Source organism: Chaetura pelagica, unplaced genomic scaffold (genome assembly GCF_000747805.2).
Source record: "Chaetura pelagica isolate M959 unplaced genomic scaffold, ChaPel_1.0 scaffold188, whole genome shotgun sequence".
NCBI lineage: Eukaryota > Metazoa > Chordata > Aves > Apodiformes > Apodidae > Chaetura > Chaetura pelagica.
In genome coordinates, this window is record NW_009954196.1 from 1,581,470 (window position 1) to 1,598,192 (window position 16,723).

At 41.6% G+C, this 16,723-nt stretch overlaps 1 protein-coding gene across 1 annotated transcript in view; it reads right to left on the bottom strand.

The window, feature by feature from the left end:
• Positions 1-13,546: 13,546 nt before the first annotated feature.
• Positions 13,547-16,723, bottom strand: part of MTTP (microsomal triglyceride transfer protein) — a 27,725-nt gene continuing 24,548 nt past the window's right edge. Inside the window, exons 16-18 of the mRNA XM_010003168.1 lie at positions 15,334-15,458; positions 14,835-15,005; positions 13,547-13,909 (exon numbers count right to left, since the gene is read on the bottom strand). Coding sequence (XP_010001470.1) covers positions 13,741-13,909; positions 14,835-15,005; positions 15,334-15,458 — 465 coding nt within the window. The 3' untranslated portion in view covers positions 13,547-13,740. The remainder of the gene's footprint in view (positions 13,910-14,834; positions 15,006-15,333; positions 15,459-16,723) is intronic.

Here is a 16,723-nt window from a genome sequence, read left to right on the forward strand (position 1 = left end):
CCGCGCCCCCCGCCGCCAAGGCCCCCGCCCCAGCACCACGGCGGGACACAGTCGAGACCAAACCGGTCATCAGCATCACAGCGCCGGCCAGCGGCCCGCGGATCATCGCGCCGCCTTCCTTCGATGGCACCACCATGAGCTTCGTGGTGGAGCACCGGTGAAGAGCACAGGTGAGTGGGTGCAGGCTGTTAGTCGTGGCGGTAGCCAGGGACAGTTAAGGGCCAACCAGGTTACCTGCTCAGCGAGAGCTGTGCCACAGCTTCTTCTTAATGCGGACAGGACAGGTAATGGGCCCAGGGCCACAGGCAGGCCCTCACTGGGAATTAAAATACAGACATAAGATAGAAACGGAAAGGTTACACACGTGGCTATCCCTTGAAGCAGGTAAATATCCCCCTTTTTTTTTGTCCTGGAGGCAGTCTCAGTAGAAGCACACCACAGTTGCTCATCACACAGCCGTATTTGCGCAGCCCCACGGCTGGGGGACCTTGACTCAGTGGTGTCCCCTTTCTCCCAAGGAAGGGAGTGTGGCTGGGAGCCTGCTCTAGACCCATCTTGCAAGCCATGAAACTGCAGTTTTGCCTTGTCAGTGCATCCCTGATTCCTCACCTGTCCCCTTTCTTCCCAGGGGACGTGAGCATCCATCTTCCCTGAGCCCCTCTTTCTCCCCACCCTCGGGAAGAGCAGGAGAGGGGACTGACAGAAGCAACCCCATATTTCAAGTTCTTGTTAGGAGGACAAGGGAGCAGGATACATCGGGTAGACCCTGGTGTGCTCCCGCAGTGCCATGGGGCTTCTGGCAGGGGCAGGGGTGTCTGCAGCTGCCTGCACTGCAGGAAGGCTCTAGCGAAGCCTACAAGGCATCACTGTAAATCATGGTTTTGCACAGCTACTCAGAGCTCGGCCCCCAGCAGTCCTGCCAGTGTCCAGTTACCTAGTACTGTAACCCAGGGCCAAATTCAGGGAGGCACATGTGGGAGCATGGAGTGTTTGGTGTAGAGCAAGGAGGAGGGCATGGGTCTGGGCGTAGGGCAGGCATGGAAATCAGGGTGCAGCATGTCTTGCACAAAATCAAGGAACAATGATGTTTTGTTTTAAAATACCTGAAATATTAAGAAAGTGCCTATCAAGACTCTATCAAGTGCAGTACTGAGCAGAAGTCCTTCATGGCTTACCAAAGACTCTGGTTTTGGTGTGGATCAAGAGGCAAAGAGAAACGGGGACAGGTGGAAGTTTGAGTTGGTCTCCAGTTTGCACTGAGTTTTGTTCAGTCTCATGCTTGAGGATAATTTTCTTCTGCCAGAGTTTGAGTTACCTTTTTTGCATCCATAGTTCTTTTAATTTGTATCATCTACTACAATGTAGTACATTATTTGTTGAATGAAACCTTACCAAAATGCTCTACACTCTTGCTTCTCATCTGCTTGTACATATTTTCTCCCAAATACCATCCTTTTATCCTGGATACAAATGAAGTTTTTTTAATTGCCCCGTAGGAAATCACTCAGGACAGGTGAAGTACCAGTTTAAGTTGAGCTCTGCCACACTACTTGAGTAGATCTTGTCAGTAAAGTCTTGACAAGAGTATCTCGGTAAAATGGCAAAAGTTGTTTGATTTTTCCATTTGGTCTATAGGCCAGATTCAGACCACTAGCACAAGGAATAAGTTGTATGTTAGACTTCAATTTAAATACTCAATGATTTTGAAAAGGATGTTTCTATCTTACAGCATGTGTTGCAATGAAAAGTTGTCACTGGTATGCTGTTTCCTGGTATGATTCCCCTTGTTTCCCAGAGGGGGAAGTGTCATGTCATGCAGCTACCTTGCCTACAGACCTGGTGCATCTCTGCCACAGATGATGCTCTCAACAAATGGATCTTTCTTATTGGTGACTTTAATAACTGCATCGATGCTCTGCTGTTCTGCTTTATGCTGGAGCTCTACCATTCCGAGGCAGGTGTGAAAGCTGCCTCAAAAGATGGGTGATGCAGAAACTTGCACACTCATTACAGAAGGTCATGCAGCAGTTTGAAGGCTTTTGTCTTTTAGCACTAATGATGCCATGATCCGTGCTGTCATATTGTCTGAAGCAGACAGGCATGCCCCTCCCTGCCATCTCAGGCCTGCTGAGGTGGGTGTCCTGCTTGTGTATAATGGACATAGTGGGGGAGTTATTTCTTGACCTGTTTCAAAAGTCAGTAAAACAAGTCATTGTAACTGCGTGCAGCAAGGTGTGTTTAGCTTGGCATCAGGCTTTGATTATTCATACAGGTCTCTGTGGAAAATAAGGTATGTGCCAGAGGGGAATTGTATCTTTCCTCTGTTCTTGCACCTACTCAGTATTTTCACCTATATAACTTTCATGTCTCAGTGGATAAATGTTTATCTTCTTACCTCTTTCATTATCTGCTCTTTTTTTGTTTCCCCTTTTTTTTTTTTTCCCTGTATCTGTCTCTCTTTTCCTCATTGAATGCATTTGTTTGTTCAGTGTAGTGTTTTTTTCTCTAACAAAAACAGCAGAGCAATTTCATATGAATCAGAGAGTGAACTGTTGATCATATTTTAATTCCAATTGCTTTTGTATCAGATTAGGGTATTTGTGATTGTAGCAATGTTGTGTAGATTCTAAAATGGATTTTAGAACAACCACATTAATCATTTGGTGTGGGGTTTGAATAAAGTACTGTCCTTTCAGATCCCCTTTTTTCACTAGCCAAAATAAGCTGAATGAATGCTCTTCCTTTCCACTCTGGTATTACTTTCTGTACTGCACATAATCTCTTCCTTCCTTTTTTTCTCTATGTTTTTCACATCTTCATTCACAAACTGTCACTCTATCAGGGACTACTTCATCCTGGTCTCTCACCTCATGGAGATCAGTGGGATTGAGCTGACTGGGAGCTTTTGTGGTGCAGTGCCCGTGGCACGGTTGGCACCAAATCCTCTGCACACCTGCTGCTCTTGAAACATTTCTTCTGTGGCTGGTGCTCTTTTCCACACAACCAGTGGGATAAAATAGATCCTATCAATTTGGATTCTGGCAAAATCCAATATACCATTTCTCAAGTCTTTTGGTATACAGCAAATACTAGGGAGTATGCATGTGTTATCATTAAAATAACTTCTTGTCCTCCTTTTCTTTACTCACAGTAATTGCTGAGCTTTTAGCAACATGGTTCTTGCCTTCTGCACTTCTTTTCTTCATGCAGAAAAAAACCCACAACAAACATGCTAATTTCCACTACTAGCAAACATGCCATATCTGGCTGCATCTGAACCTGGACAGTGTCAGCCTATAGTGAGTGGTCTGCCAGAAGACTCATCCCAGACTCTCCCAGCCTGAGTGACTGAAAATGTGGTCTTTGCTTATTTATCTATTCCTATGTTATACTCTGGGGAGTTTCTGCCTTGTACTAGGTAAATGAGAAGATAACATGTAACAAAGTAGAAAGTTACTGTAGTAAATTGTACTGCCAGTGTTAGGTATTTTGCCTTGCTCTATTCAAACGTGTGCCTAAACTTAAGCCACCTTATAGTTACAGGAATACATGGGATATGTATTTAAATAGTCTAAGTCAAATGCAAGCACTTCTATCACCAACATGTGTTAATATATTTAGTTGTGTTTCTTCCTACCTGCCCTCAGACAATCTATGCCATCCTTTAAAAAGTAAATGTGTGATAGCATATACAAATGATTTTTTAAAGGCTCATAAATTGATATTTTTAAACTCTGTTTCAGTTGTGCCCTAAATATTCATTCAGCAAAATATATATTCTGCATTATTAAGTCAAAAAGCCAGGTTACAGTGAAATATGTGGTATGTAAGGTTTACTTGTGCTGATGCCTTCACTGAGAGTTTAGGAAAGCATCCATCTGATTTTAGTGGGAAATACAGGAGTATTCCAAGAAGTAAAAGGGCTTCATCATTTGATCTAGTAAATCAATCTACGAATGAAAATTAACATGAGCTTGTGTTCAAATCCGTAGCTACTGAGGAAACTTTAGATAGTGCTTAACGTCGATGCCAGTAACAGTTAAGTGTGAGATTAATTATTCTTCTTGTCTGGGATGCTTGCCTGGGCCAGTATTGAGATCTCAACTCTACCAATCTTGGAGCACATGATTACGAGTTGTTTCACTTCTGCTTGCGTATGCTGTGCTGGATGATCTGTTGAGTAAAGTGCTCAGATCTTTAACTGAAGTGGGTGGATCACTTAAATTCCAGATGGATCACTTTGCCGTCTCTCTACCCCTATGCATGGGGCTCCCCAGGACCAGTCAGTGGGGGACCATGGGGTTGTAAGGCAGCGCACACCTCAAGCAGCAAGGATCAGTTCTGCTCAAAAAATAAGGCTTCCTAGTCTCCGACTTGGTTTAAAAAGTCAGGTGCTATTGTCAGTTTATTTGCACTAGCTGAGGAAATCAGTAGCGAGAATAGTGTGACTGTGAAGGAGGTGCTGTGCACTTCCCTGGAGCAGGGAGACCTGCTGTCTAAGAATTGATTGTGGCAGCTCTCTTAAGAATCTACTTTTTATTAATGATGCTTTTATGTTTTCTCGTCTGTTTGTTTTTATACAGGGATGAGGAAGAAGAATGATGCTCTTTTAATCTGAAATACACTTAGTAACTCTAAGCATACATCCTAAAATCTGCTTCTACAGTTCTCTCATTTTTTTGCTTCATCATACAAAACAAGTGTGTAAGTTTCCTGTTTTCTCCGGAATACCCCCCAGTTTTGGAGTATGGGTGGTTCTATATGGATTATGTACATTTCAGAAAACACATTTGATTGCTTTCGGTTTTTATTTGCTCCCCTGCACTGCCTTAAACATCACAAGGTGCCTTAATTATGACAGTGTTTAAATACCAGAAAGCCAGAAATTGTGTGTTATATTTTACACTCCAGTTCTATAGGAGAGTGCAGCATTTATTTTTCTTTAAGACTGCAGTCTTTTCTTCCTTAAATTATAACATTACTGAAAACACAATTCTAGTGATTCCCCCGTGAGAGGAGTTTTTTAATGTTACAGCCCAAATACTATGTAGTCATTTCCTTAGCTATGTTTGACATATTCATCTGAGGGCTATTTGCACACCATCTCTATTGGCCAAGAAAATATTTCTCCTTAGAATATGAAAATATTAAATACGTTTACTTAAAATGTAGTGGTATGTATGTCCCTATGTCAAACTTTGCTTGAACTGATGATTTGATTGCCAGCGACCAGTTTGTCTCAGTAAAAGAGAATTGTTATCATGGCACTAAAATTAAACTACGATACTGTGTTCTCTGCCCAAAGTTTCAGTTCAGTGAAGTGCTTTGAGAAGCCAATAAATGTAAGATCAAGCCTAAATTATTTAGCATAAGGCTTTCTCAAGGTAACAGGTTCCAGATGTAAAATCTAAATAGAAACCTCAAAAGTCTGTATCTAAGCATTTACCCACAGACGGGATTTTCCTGTACATCTTTTTAAGGTTTCCTACTATTAAGAAGTTTCAGGGTTTCCCTTAAGGAAAGGTTTTCATTTCCACGAGTAACTCTCAAGATACAGAAAGTTCAGCTATAACCTTTTGCAGCCATACATGTGAGATTGTATTTCAATGCCATTTATTTGTTTACAGGCACAAACTGAAATTGCCCTCAGGATGAAACGCACTGCAAGTATACACATAGTGAGTGATATAGCATATATCTTCTCATTTATCTTCATCTTTGTGGAAATCCAATGAAAAATGCAATTCTAACCCTTTTGAAAGAGCTTGACATGCCCCACTAAAGCATATAGCATGTAAACTTAATTCCCATGCTCTTCAGTTGTACAGTCTACAGATACAAGCTTTCACTTCCTACTGGGATTTGGGGCAACCACCTCTTAGACAAAATGAATGCTGTGTCACTGTTTTCATGGCTGCTAAGTCCATAGATATCACGACTATAGAGTATCAGTGTCAAACCAAACAGTATTTCGGGCTGCAGGACAGTGCAGGTGCCAGCGTAGACCGTCCCCTGTCACATGCACGTGTGCGGTATGTGCATTATAACACTGGCACCCGTGTTTAAAAACGGTTTGTCCTCTTTTCCTGTGTTGGTGCTCGGAGCCAAGTTTCACATTGCAGTTTACAAGATACAGGCTTGCACACGCGAACTCAGGGTTTACAGTTTCACCTGTGTACTAGAAAGAAAAAAAATGCATAGAAAAGAAAGTGCCCAGGGTTTCAACATGTATTTGTTGGAGAAAAATTTTGCAGGGTTTTTTTTAACTGCCTGTGGAGACGAAAGCAATGAAATGAGGCAATGCCAACAGCTCTTTATTTTCTCAGGGGAAATTTCTTGAGTAGAATGTGTCAATCCTAATGTCAAACAGTGTTTTCTTCATTTTGGCTATTACTGAAGAGACTCTGGGTTTGCATCAAGGGGTCAATTTTCCAAGGAGCTTTGCTTTGCAGACCCAGTCCAGCAAAGCCTTCACGTGCATCTCTAACCTCAAATACCTAAGCAGATTCCTGGGAACTTCAGTGGAAGTGCAATAATGTATTTATTTTTTCACCATGAATGCAACACTTTGCTGAACTTGTCCCAGAGCGCGGACAGCCTTCCAGGCCTGAGTCCCAGGTTCCTTACTTTATATGCATAAAACTGGAGCTCTGGGCTTGACTCTAGCCAGACCCAGGAGATAATGCCATGAAAGGTACCAGAAAAATACCTGGTCATATGGTGCTCCTTTATGTATACCCAGTGGTGAATGTCTCCAGCTGATGGAGTGCTATGTAACCATGTATCTTGGATTAGAGTCAAGCCCTCCTTGTTAGGGTTCACAAGCTGCTAGTATTATATGTTTCACAGTGCAGTCATGGTACATTGCAGCTGAAATTCACCCTGTGTGCAAAGCAGGGCAAAATCCTGTGCACCACTCATGTTCCCTCCCAGCCCAGCTACCAAGGCTGCTGTAACAGCCAGCCAGCCACTTCCATGCCTTCTGGGTCAGGATCCAACTGAAAGGTTGTGCAGGACGGGAGTGATGCACAAATGTTGTTCGGGTCTCTTGCAGCAGGGTTGGTTTCACTCAGTTAAATGTATTCCTTGGTGAATCATTTGGTGAATGATTTAAAATGTATTTATGGGTTGTGTGGCTTGTTTGTTGTTTTTTTTCCCTTGTCTGCATTCAAAGCTACCTTTACTCTCTAGTGTTGATGGCCAAGGTGTCATTCCTTATGCTTATAAACTAGCATTAACTTGTGGCTACCTGAGAACACATACTTTAAAAATGCTTGTGTTTTCTCCCCTTTTTCTGTTACGTTTTGTTTGGGTTTTGGGGTTTTTTCCTTCTTTTTTTTTTTTTTTTTTTCCCCCCCTCTTTTGCAAGGGTGGTGAGTTGTCAGTGTAAAGACATTTAAAAGTGCAAATGAAGTAAAGATAATGATTGTTAGGAGGATGTGGGTGATACGTCTGATGAGAGAGCGGTTGGGCTATGAGGCAAAGGGGAAAATGCTGTGAACGCAATGTGTTGGCGATTGTTGTCTGGGGGGGGAATATATATTAATATATATATATAGCTGGAGAAAAATGGACTCTTTGAGCTGCTCTCAAGATAAACGACACTGTGGCAAGTGTGTAGCCAAAGCCCAAAGTGATCCCGCTGCAAGATGCCCTGAGCCTGGGACGGAAGGACAGGGGAGTCGCTCTGAGCGTTGCACTAGCAGCGTGTGGCACGTCAGGAACACTTCAGTATGTCACGACCACGTGAGAACAGACTGTCTGAAACCGCTGAGTACCAAAGTTTGTAACTGAACGAGTTAGCATTTGTATTATGTTAGGGGTTTTTTTTTGAATGTTATGATAAATAAAATGTATTTTTCAGTAAAAGACACACTGTAAGTAAGCCTGCAGTTCCCTGCTTGGTCATATGTTTGTGAAGTTACCTTCACTGGTCTGCAGAGCAAGTGATAACAGAGGCATTACTTGGTTTGATGTGTGAAGAGTAACGGAGGAAAAGATTTCACTGGAGAGCAGATCCAAAACCCTGCCCTCAGAGTGTCCCCAGATTTGTACCAGTGAGGTAAGTCTCTTTCTGACCTGATCTCATCGTATATTCTGCCCTCTTAGGACAAAGGGAAATTGGGGACATTGCTTCATTTGGCTGTTTTTTTGGTGTTGTGTTTTTTTTTCCCCCAGATACAACTTAAATGAAAAAAAAGCACTCACCAGTTTCAGTGGACTAACTTTGATTGGTATATGGGTTTGGATATCTAAAGGACTGCATCTTTTTCTGTAAATGTTCAGAGAGAGCAATTGGTAGGGTGAAGAACTTATTTCTGTTAATTTTCTGTTATTTTAATTGTCTAATATTGTGATACTATCAAAAACATGATCACTTTATTAGTGGATAGCAGTATTGCTTGCATTGTTGCTCTGAAAAATCTTTTGCTGTTTTCACATCTTCCTCCTACCCTTGTGGAGATTGAGCAGCTTTCTGATGTTAAGTCCAAATGTTTAAAAGAGTGTGAATCAAACTGAAAAATCACAAATAGACTTGAAAACCAAAATACTAGTTTTGCAGTTTAAAAGAACACTTTCACTCCTTAGTTTTCAGTATGTAAGGGGCACATTATTATGACCTTCATTTTAATCATATGCCCTAGATGCTTAAAGAAAAAGAAATTCCCAACTCTGCAAGTTATACAGCATGAAGACATCTACTGTGAATTTTCCGTGTCATTACAAGACATGGCTACACAACCTTTCTACCTTGCTGGAAGCACAAGTTTACTGGTAAAACAATGGCTGGTGTTTGTGACCTTCTCTCTCTCTTTCTGGATTCTTTGAAATTTGCACCTTAGTATTGCATTTAGACTTCACTGTCAATGTATAGTTAGAGATAACTGTACAGAGATAGAAATGGGTTAATTGGCAGATCCCAAAAAACTAATCACAGGAATGAGAACAGATGTTGAAGAACTGGGAAAAGGGGGTAATGGACAGAGGAGAGCACAGCCACACAGGCTTAGCTCAACAGTAGCAAGGCAAGGTGATCGTAGGAGATCAGAGGATGACCAAACCAGAACCAAATTAATAGAGGGTTTGTAGAGCAGAGAGAGAGGCCTTGGATCACTGTGTTCAAACTAAAGGAGTCTGAAGTTGCAGAGAGACCTGGCATTGTCAACAGGAAAATTTGAGAACTGCTCCTTTGCTCCAAGAACTCTGGAGCCTCGTTCCTGTGGGCCTCTGTTACAAGCTCTTCACAGTACTGTGGCTTTCTCACAATAGAGGGACCTTTTTAGCTGAAATCTGTACAAAAGAGTGGTCAAAAGTAAATATGCCAAGATAAATAACATTTCCCTGAGAGACCAAATTCTGCAGTCAGTGTTTGTCCAACAGCAGTGCATGTCACTCTTCAAGTATCCACTGAAATGGAAGTGAGAGTGTTTCTTACGACACCTTAGACTGGAATGTCAGGTGAAATATGTCTGGGATTTTCAGGATTGCTGGAGAAGATCTTACAAGTTTCTCAATAGTCTTTATAATATGACTGGTAGGAATGATGAGACCAAAAGGTAGAAATGCAGCACTTTCTGTCAGAAGGAATGGGAATGAAGCAAAATGAGAAGCGAATAATGTCTTACCTAAGCAAGCTACCCCAGATAAAATAAAGTACTTAAAAAAAAAAAAACAGGCACCAAAAAAAGCACACCTATTTTAGAATTGCTGTCAGCTTGGATTGTTGCCACTGAGAATAAGTCATCTGCTTGCCAAAACCAAGCTATCCCTAGTCTATCCAGCTGTTCTATTTTTGGGGTACCTATAATTTTGTTACCAAATTCAAACCTGATGCCACAAAATAGCTCCTGCCAGCCCACTTCTGCTACTGCCCCACTTTCCATTGACCTCTGCTGGAAAAGGCACACAGTTCAAGTTGAAAAAGTGGTTTAAAACTTTGACCAACCAGGACTTCTCTTTATTTTGGTATTTATAACAAATCCTTCTGTCTCCTAAGGTACAATTGCAGCACGTGTTACATGTATCTGTACTTAAGGACTGCTGATCGTGCTGATTTACACTCATGCAAGTCTGGATGGTGCCCATTACTGACAGGAAAGAATACATTTTACTAGCAGTTGTTTATGGTAAAGTGTTAAAAAATAATTGTTTATTCCCCACATACATCTGCTAACCTATACTGCACTGCTGGCTTAATTCATGCCTCCCAAACACTGATCTTGACATATCCCTGAGCTTTCTGCAGCAGAATATGTTTAGGTGTGGAATGAGAAACTGAATCCTGGAATTTGAATAATTTTTGAAGAGTATATGAAAAATAGTCTTCACAAATCGGCACTCCTTGAAAGTTTAAGGGGAAAGTTTAAAAAATCTTTTTTGCAAGTGGTTTGGGTTTTGGACTTAGCTGGGTTATCATTGCACTGAGCATTTGTTTGCTTCTCTGCACTTCATGTATGAATTATTGTTTAATTTCAACCATTGCTGATTGTTTAAAAGTACACATAATAGCCATTATTAAGGATTTATGTTGCGTATCTGTGATTAACCCCCACTGATCTGATGAAGACTCATAGTGTTTGCTTTTGTTCTAACCCTAAGTGTGTTTTCACTTCAAGTGCTGGCTTAAGCAATGTATTAATTTCACCTTATTTTTAGAAGATTGTCAGTTTTGTTGTTTCCGTAGCTATGGAACCCACATAAGGAAGCCATGGCCTTCCATTACCCAGCTGTTGGACTAAACCCCTTCTGGAATCCCCATTATGTCCAGCTGTTAGGGTCAGATAGCTTCAGAAGCAAGTGTATTGCTGCCATGCCAGGGGGTATCCACGAGGACACATACCACTTCTGAAGGAGCAACCTGGGCCTCAGAAGCTCTGATTCCATTTCAAGGGATGTTGTCAAAGCTGTGGAAGCCCCAAAATTGCCTTTACAGGCTGATTGTCCCCTTCTGAAAAACTGGTTTTCAGTAGTGCCGATGGGCACGTGATTTTCCTTCAACAAGCTGTGCCAGGGCTTGATGAGTAAATAAAGCAAAAGACACTTGATGTATCTATGTCGAACAGACCAGTGCATTTCACTTGAAAGAGAAGCACACCTGATGCTGTTCGCCAGACACTTGGCACTAGGCAGATTATCTTTTGTAATTGGAAAATACAGTTTTTTAAAAGTAAGCACCAATGTTACATTATTTTATGAACAGAAGGGCCCCCGTTTTACAGGCACACGTTCAGAAGGTTCTTAGATTTCATAAATCTGAGAGGGCGTAAACCTCGCAGTGGGATTTCTGATATCAATCACAGATCATACAGATACAAACTGCATTATCTAGAGCCTTTTTATTCTGATTTTGGATTGTGGAGTCATGGGTGAGCCTGGCAGCCTGTAGATGCAAATTAGAATGTGGAGTTGAGGCTGTCATCTGTTGATTTCTCAATTCTCTACAAGTGAAGTAGTCATGATAGCTATTTCTTGTTGCCACTCTTTGTCCACCTATATTTATGGTGTCAGATCACTGCAGGAAGAGATTGCTTCTTTCTACGTGTGTGAATACTTAGTTCTGATACTATTTTTGTTTTATATGACACAAATAGCAAGAAGTAATAACAAATGTAAAAGCTTGTCTTCAGTTCCTAAAGCAGTAATGGAGGAGCCAAACAGTCTCTACAAAATAGAGGATGCAGACCTTGGGGTTGGATATTGAGGGGAAGACAGTTTTGAGGAGAAACGGGAGGTTTGGAAGGGATGAAGGAAAAACTGCCCCTTGTTGAGAGAAGAGGAATGCCTGGGGATGGGGTGTTGTGAAAAATCTTCAGCAGAGGAGTGAAAGAGAGTGTTTAGGGCTGAGGATCAGGAGCAGGTTTGCTGGCAGTCCTGGCCAGGATGGTGCCACTGCCAGCAGAGTTGGTATCACTTTGACCTTAACTCATTCATGGTGAGTGTCAAGACTGAAGAAGGGTTCCTATGTCTTACTTCTCCGGGCAGAGGATTTGGGCAGGCAACTCCAGCACATGGTGCATCCTGCAGTGCTTGGGGTCTACAGCCCCCACTGGAGAGATACCCATCTCTTGACTAGAGGGGGAGCCTGGGACAAGTGGGCATCCAACTTACATTATTGGCTCCTATGTGGTGGTGAATTTCTTCCCCTACGAGAGGCTTTTCAAACCCAGAAGAGCACAGACAAAGACCAAGACTGGAAACAAAGCAGTTTTTTTCACACTGTATTTTTACCTGTTTTATTTATGCTTTGACTAGAAGTGTGTCAGCATTTTCAGGAAAGATAATAAGCAGACTGTTTCAACCTGTTGATAGTTTGATTTTTGCAGATTTCTGCACTCTTGGTTTTTTTACAACACAAAAGAAACGATATATTTTTATTCTTGAAATACATTATTTTTCCTAGACAATCTATGAGTTTTTCCTGCCTGTTGTGTTTTTGTTGTTATAAAAAAAAATAAAAAAAACAACCTGGCTTTTTATTTTACTTTGTTGTGACCAGCACTTACTCACCTTGTCCTATAGAAATTAAATCAGATGGATCATGTCAGAAATCAGATGAACTGGGATGAGGTATTTTCTTTTTAAATCTGCAATGCTGTTGTAAATGTAAAACCTTTTTGAATTTATTTTTGTTGGGGTCTTTTTGCATTTTTTTGTTTGGTTTTTACACAGTTCTTATGAAGACACTGCTTGAATGAGCAAAAAGGTGTAAGTCATTGTAACTGGAAGAGTTGTATGAGTAGTGATTATTTTTTGCATTGAAATATAAGCCTGACTTACCTAGAAGAAAGTGTTGTAGCTTTGCACAGGCTTTGCTAGGCTGTGCATTCCAAATGTGTTTTTTTTTCAGGACCTTTTCCTTCATCATAATTCAGAATTGCCTTAGCGGGTGCTAACTTTTTGCAATGCACCTGCCTTGGTTACACAGAGGGACAGATTTTCAGGAGGCAACCCTGAAGAGCAGCCAGTGTTGGCTTAACTCAGCTGCTGGTGATAACTACAGAAATTATACTATTGATTTCAGTGGGAACAGAATTAAGGCAACTGTAAGTACTTCTGGAAATGTTACTCCACATTTTTAATCAATTGTATTTAACTATAGCAGTTAATAAAAAAGAAACCCTAAAAAAGATAAATAATAATAACAATCAAGTTCTGACTGCTTAAAAAAAAAGAAAAAAATCTTTAAAATCATGTAAAATAAAACCTGCTCTTTCTTTTTTTGTAAACAGGCAATACTGAGTAAGCAGGAATTCATGGTCCCATCTAGATGTTAATTGTACTTGCATACTTGAATGAGTATTGGTCATAGGCCTAAAATACCTAAATATTTGAAAATATATTCATAAATAATCATTCTTTATACATCATAATTGTTCTTATTGCATGTCAAAAACATGGACTTCTGTATTCCCCAACAAAGAAAAATGAGGGATTATTTTTGCTTTTGGCACAAAAAAAGTACAAATAGAGAATGAGCACCACCCTTAAGGGAGTGCATGGAATACCACCAAATTGGTCTTTATTTGCCTTAGCTTTTTTTTTTTACAAAAGTCTTAAATATAGGTTAATATGTAAACACTGTGCACGCACTGAGAGTTTGATCCTGGCCTGTTGAAATCAATGGCAAATTGCCCATTAACTGCAGCAGTGCAAGACCAAACTCCAAGTTAGTACAGTACGTACAGCCTAAGTCATTGAGGGAGCCATGGATTCAGGAAAGAAGTAGTTCAGGTGCTCATTTCAAAACCAGTTGCTGGAGGAGTCAGACTTTTCACCAAAAACCTTCTTGCACATGTTGGAGTTTTCTTGATGGAGAGGGAACTCGTTACCTGCCAACAGTTCTGCTCTCCCTCTCCTTGCGGTGAAGCGCCTGCCAGAGGGGAGGCTTTCATACTTGGTCACGTAACGCCTGTGAAGACACAAGGTGGTGGCATCAGCAAATCCGTGGAAAAACTGTACCCTGCAGGTGAGGCTAGAGGTAAACATTTTATGTGCAGATGAGATTACACTTCCACAGTGTGTAGGTATAATCAGAAGATGTTTTAGTGTCTACAGAGTAATGGATAGTGGTTTCTTAGGATTTCCTGGGGATCCTTGAGTTCTTTAATTCCTCTCAGGCTTACCATCTTTCAGATCAGAAAACCCTAAATGGAAATCTGGCACAGGCTCTGCAAATGTTACTGCCCTTAGGCGTAACAAATAGGGATTTGGAGGGAGTAGTAAACCCAGCTTCTCACATGGCAACGCAACGACTACTCTTTGGCTGCTGGAAAGCATCTTTTTCACCTTACTGCGCAGTTGTTCAGCTTTCAGGGACGTTGGTGCCTCAATACAATATGATAGAACACAACAGTTGTAAGAGCTTAACACACCAGGTACCTTGGCTGGCACTAGTAAACAGCAGATGATGATGAAAGCTTTCTACTTCAGCTAGTTTATGGCTGTGCACTTCCTCTCTCAATAGTGTAATAGAGAACTGTTGCTGGCAAAGTTTCAGGTCACCATCACAACTAATTGTCCGTGAGGGGACCACTGTCTTGCCTCTTCAGTTAGTTTATTTGTAAAACCAAATTAGAAAAATGGACTAAAGTGCACATTTAGAGCAAGCTGTCATCTTTAAAGAGGTCCTTTCTGAACCTCAGGGGTAAGAGACAGCGAAAAATGTGTTAGCAGACAGGTTGGTGTGTGTAACAGCCTTTGGGCTGACACTACACCTTGACTGTGTTAGGCTGAAATTTGGCGTCTGTTAATCTCTCGTGACTGTGGACACCAAAAGTTCCAGATTCAGCAGCTGGCTGGAAGGATGCTTCAGATCGTTTGCTTTTAGTTCTTACCTGAATGGAGTCTCTACTCTGTCCATCTGCATACAGACTAAAAATGGGTACTGTGAAAACTGCACTGTGGAGATGAAGTCTAATGTTGTCTCTGCTTCCAAAGTGGTTTCTATACCAGTTTTTACAAAGAAGGAATCCACCTCGATGTTACCAGCTGCAAACATGGCTACTCTGCAAATAAATTAAGGCATTACAATTAATTCAAAACACATTAACAGAAAATTAAATTGCAAATAGTCCAACCACACATACACAAAAACTGCCCTCAAAGGAGCCTGTTCTTCAGGTAAAGGTATATAAATTCTGATGAGACTAGTGGGAACTGATATTAACCACTGGAAAGGAAAAGAGAAGTACACTTGTTCTCCCATGCACTGATAGTTAATTTTAACTCATCTGCAAGGTCTTTTATATTGAAATTTTTCTCATTGGGACTACTGAGCCTGAGCTCAGGAGCCTGAGTTCTCTACAGCTATAGCACACACTAAGAGTATCTCACCGGTTCTTGACGTTGGTTTTGGATTCTCTGTACCACAGGCTGAACTCCATCCCTCCCGAGATGTCGATGGCCAGGCCACCCAGGAACTCTGTGCTGGCTCTTGGCCCAGACTGCAGCTGAATCTCCTAGAGCCATCAGAAAGCACAGGTAACCCACCCCATTAGTGACTGCACACCTCAGTGGTTTCCATACTCCCTGTTGTGTTGTGATCATGCCACTTGTCAATTGGCAGAAACTAAAAGAACTAGAGGGCTTCTCTGAAAGGGTTGACAAAACACTCCCGATGTACCTTGCTCCTTAGAAAACAGGATGAAGCTAAGGGGAGGTGCCTCCTTACCTCTCCCCTGTGTGTCAGCTGGCATCATGTTTACAAGGAGTATCCCTGCAAGGAATGTCATGGCCTCTGTCTCCCAGAGCTACCATGCAAGCCTCACAGAGGCTTTGCTGCCAGTCCAGCTGAGTCAGATAAAACTCCTTGCTCCAGCAGTGGAGCAGCACAATGGGACTTTGTCAGCATTCCTGAGGCAGCCCCGCACTGGCAGTGGGATGCAGTGCTGCAAGCAGGTGTGCAGCCTGCACTGGCTCCCAATCCACCGTGTGGCAGGAATTACATCTTTAGTGGTGGGCTGGCCAAACCCATTAACTAATGTGCCTCAATTGCCACTGTGAATTTGCATTTAATGCACTTCCCATCAACCATCAAGTATACTCATGACTTCTTGAAACCTCTATGGCTGGACTGGAAATGCACCATGCAGAGTCTGTTTCGGAAGTGATAATGTAGCTTAGGACCATGGCAGCTCATTGCTTTTGATCCAGAGCCAAAAAGTGAGCCTTTTAAGGTTCATTCAGCTTGGCAATCTACCTCACTTTATATAGTTGTCCTGCTTCTCTAAGAACTAGTGGATTAATTAACTGTTTTAAAAGATCCATTCATTTGGGAAAGTTTATTCTGCAGTACAGGACACTTTCTTCTCTCATGTAGTTGGTTTTCTCTCTCCCTCCGGGTTTCTGTGCCTGTGGTATTCTCTGCACCTGTAATGCTGCAAGCCTTTGTAGGATATGTGAATACCCAGTTTCCTCCCTCTTTTTGATATTTTTAAAAGTCTCTCTTCTCAGCTATTTGGTAGCCCAGTGGTTCCAGCTCATGTGTGCAAAGTTTAAGAAATAAGCAAGCAGAGACAGTCTAGATTCCTAATCCCTTTAGCAAGGAGCAACGTTTGGGGAGGTTTTTATTCTGAGCATTAAAGTTTTCCTGCCATAATCAAGGACTTGTATAACTAAGGTGGCTGTATATGGTTACTTCACCTTTTAGAGTAAATACACAATCTTTGAAACAATCTCTGAAACAATCTCCCTGGCAGAACTAACTTGGCAGTCAGATCCTGCT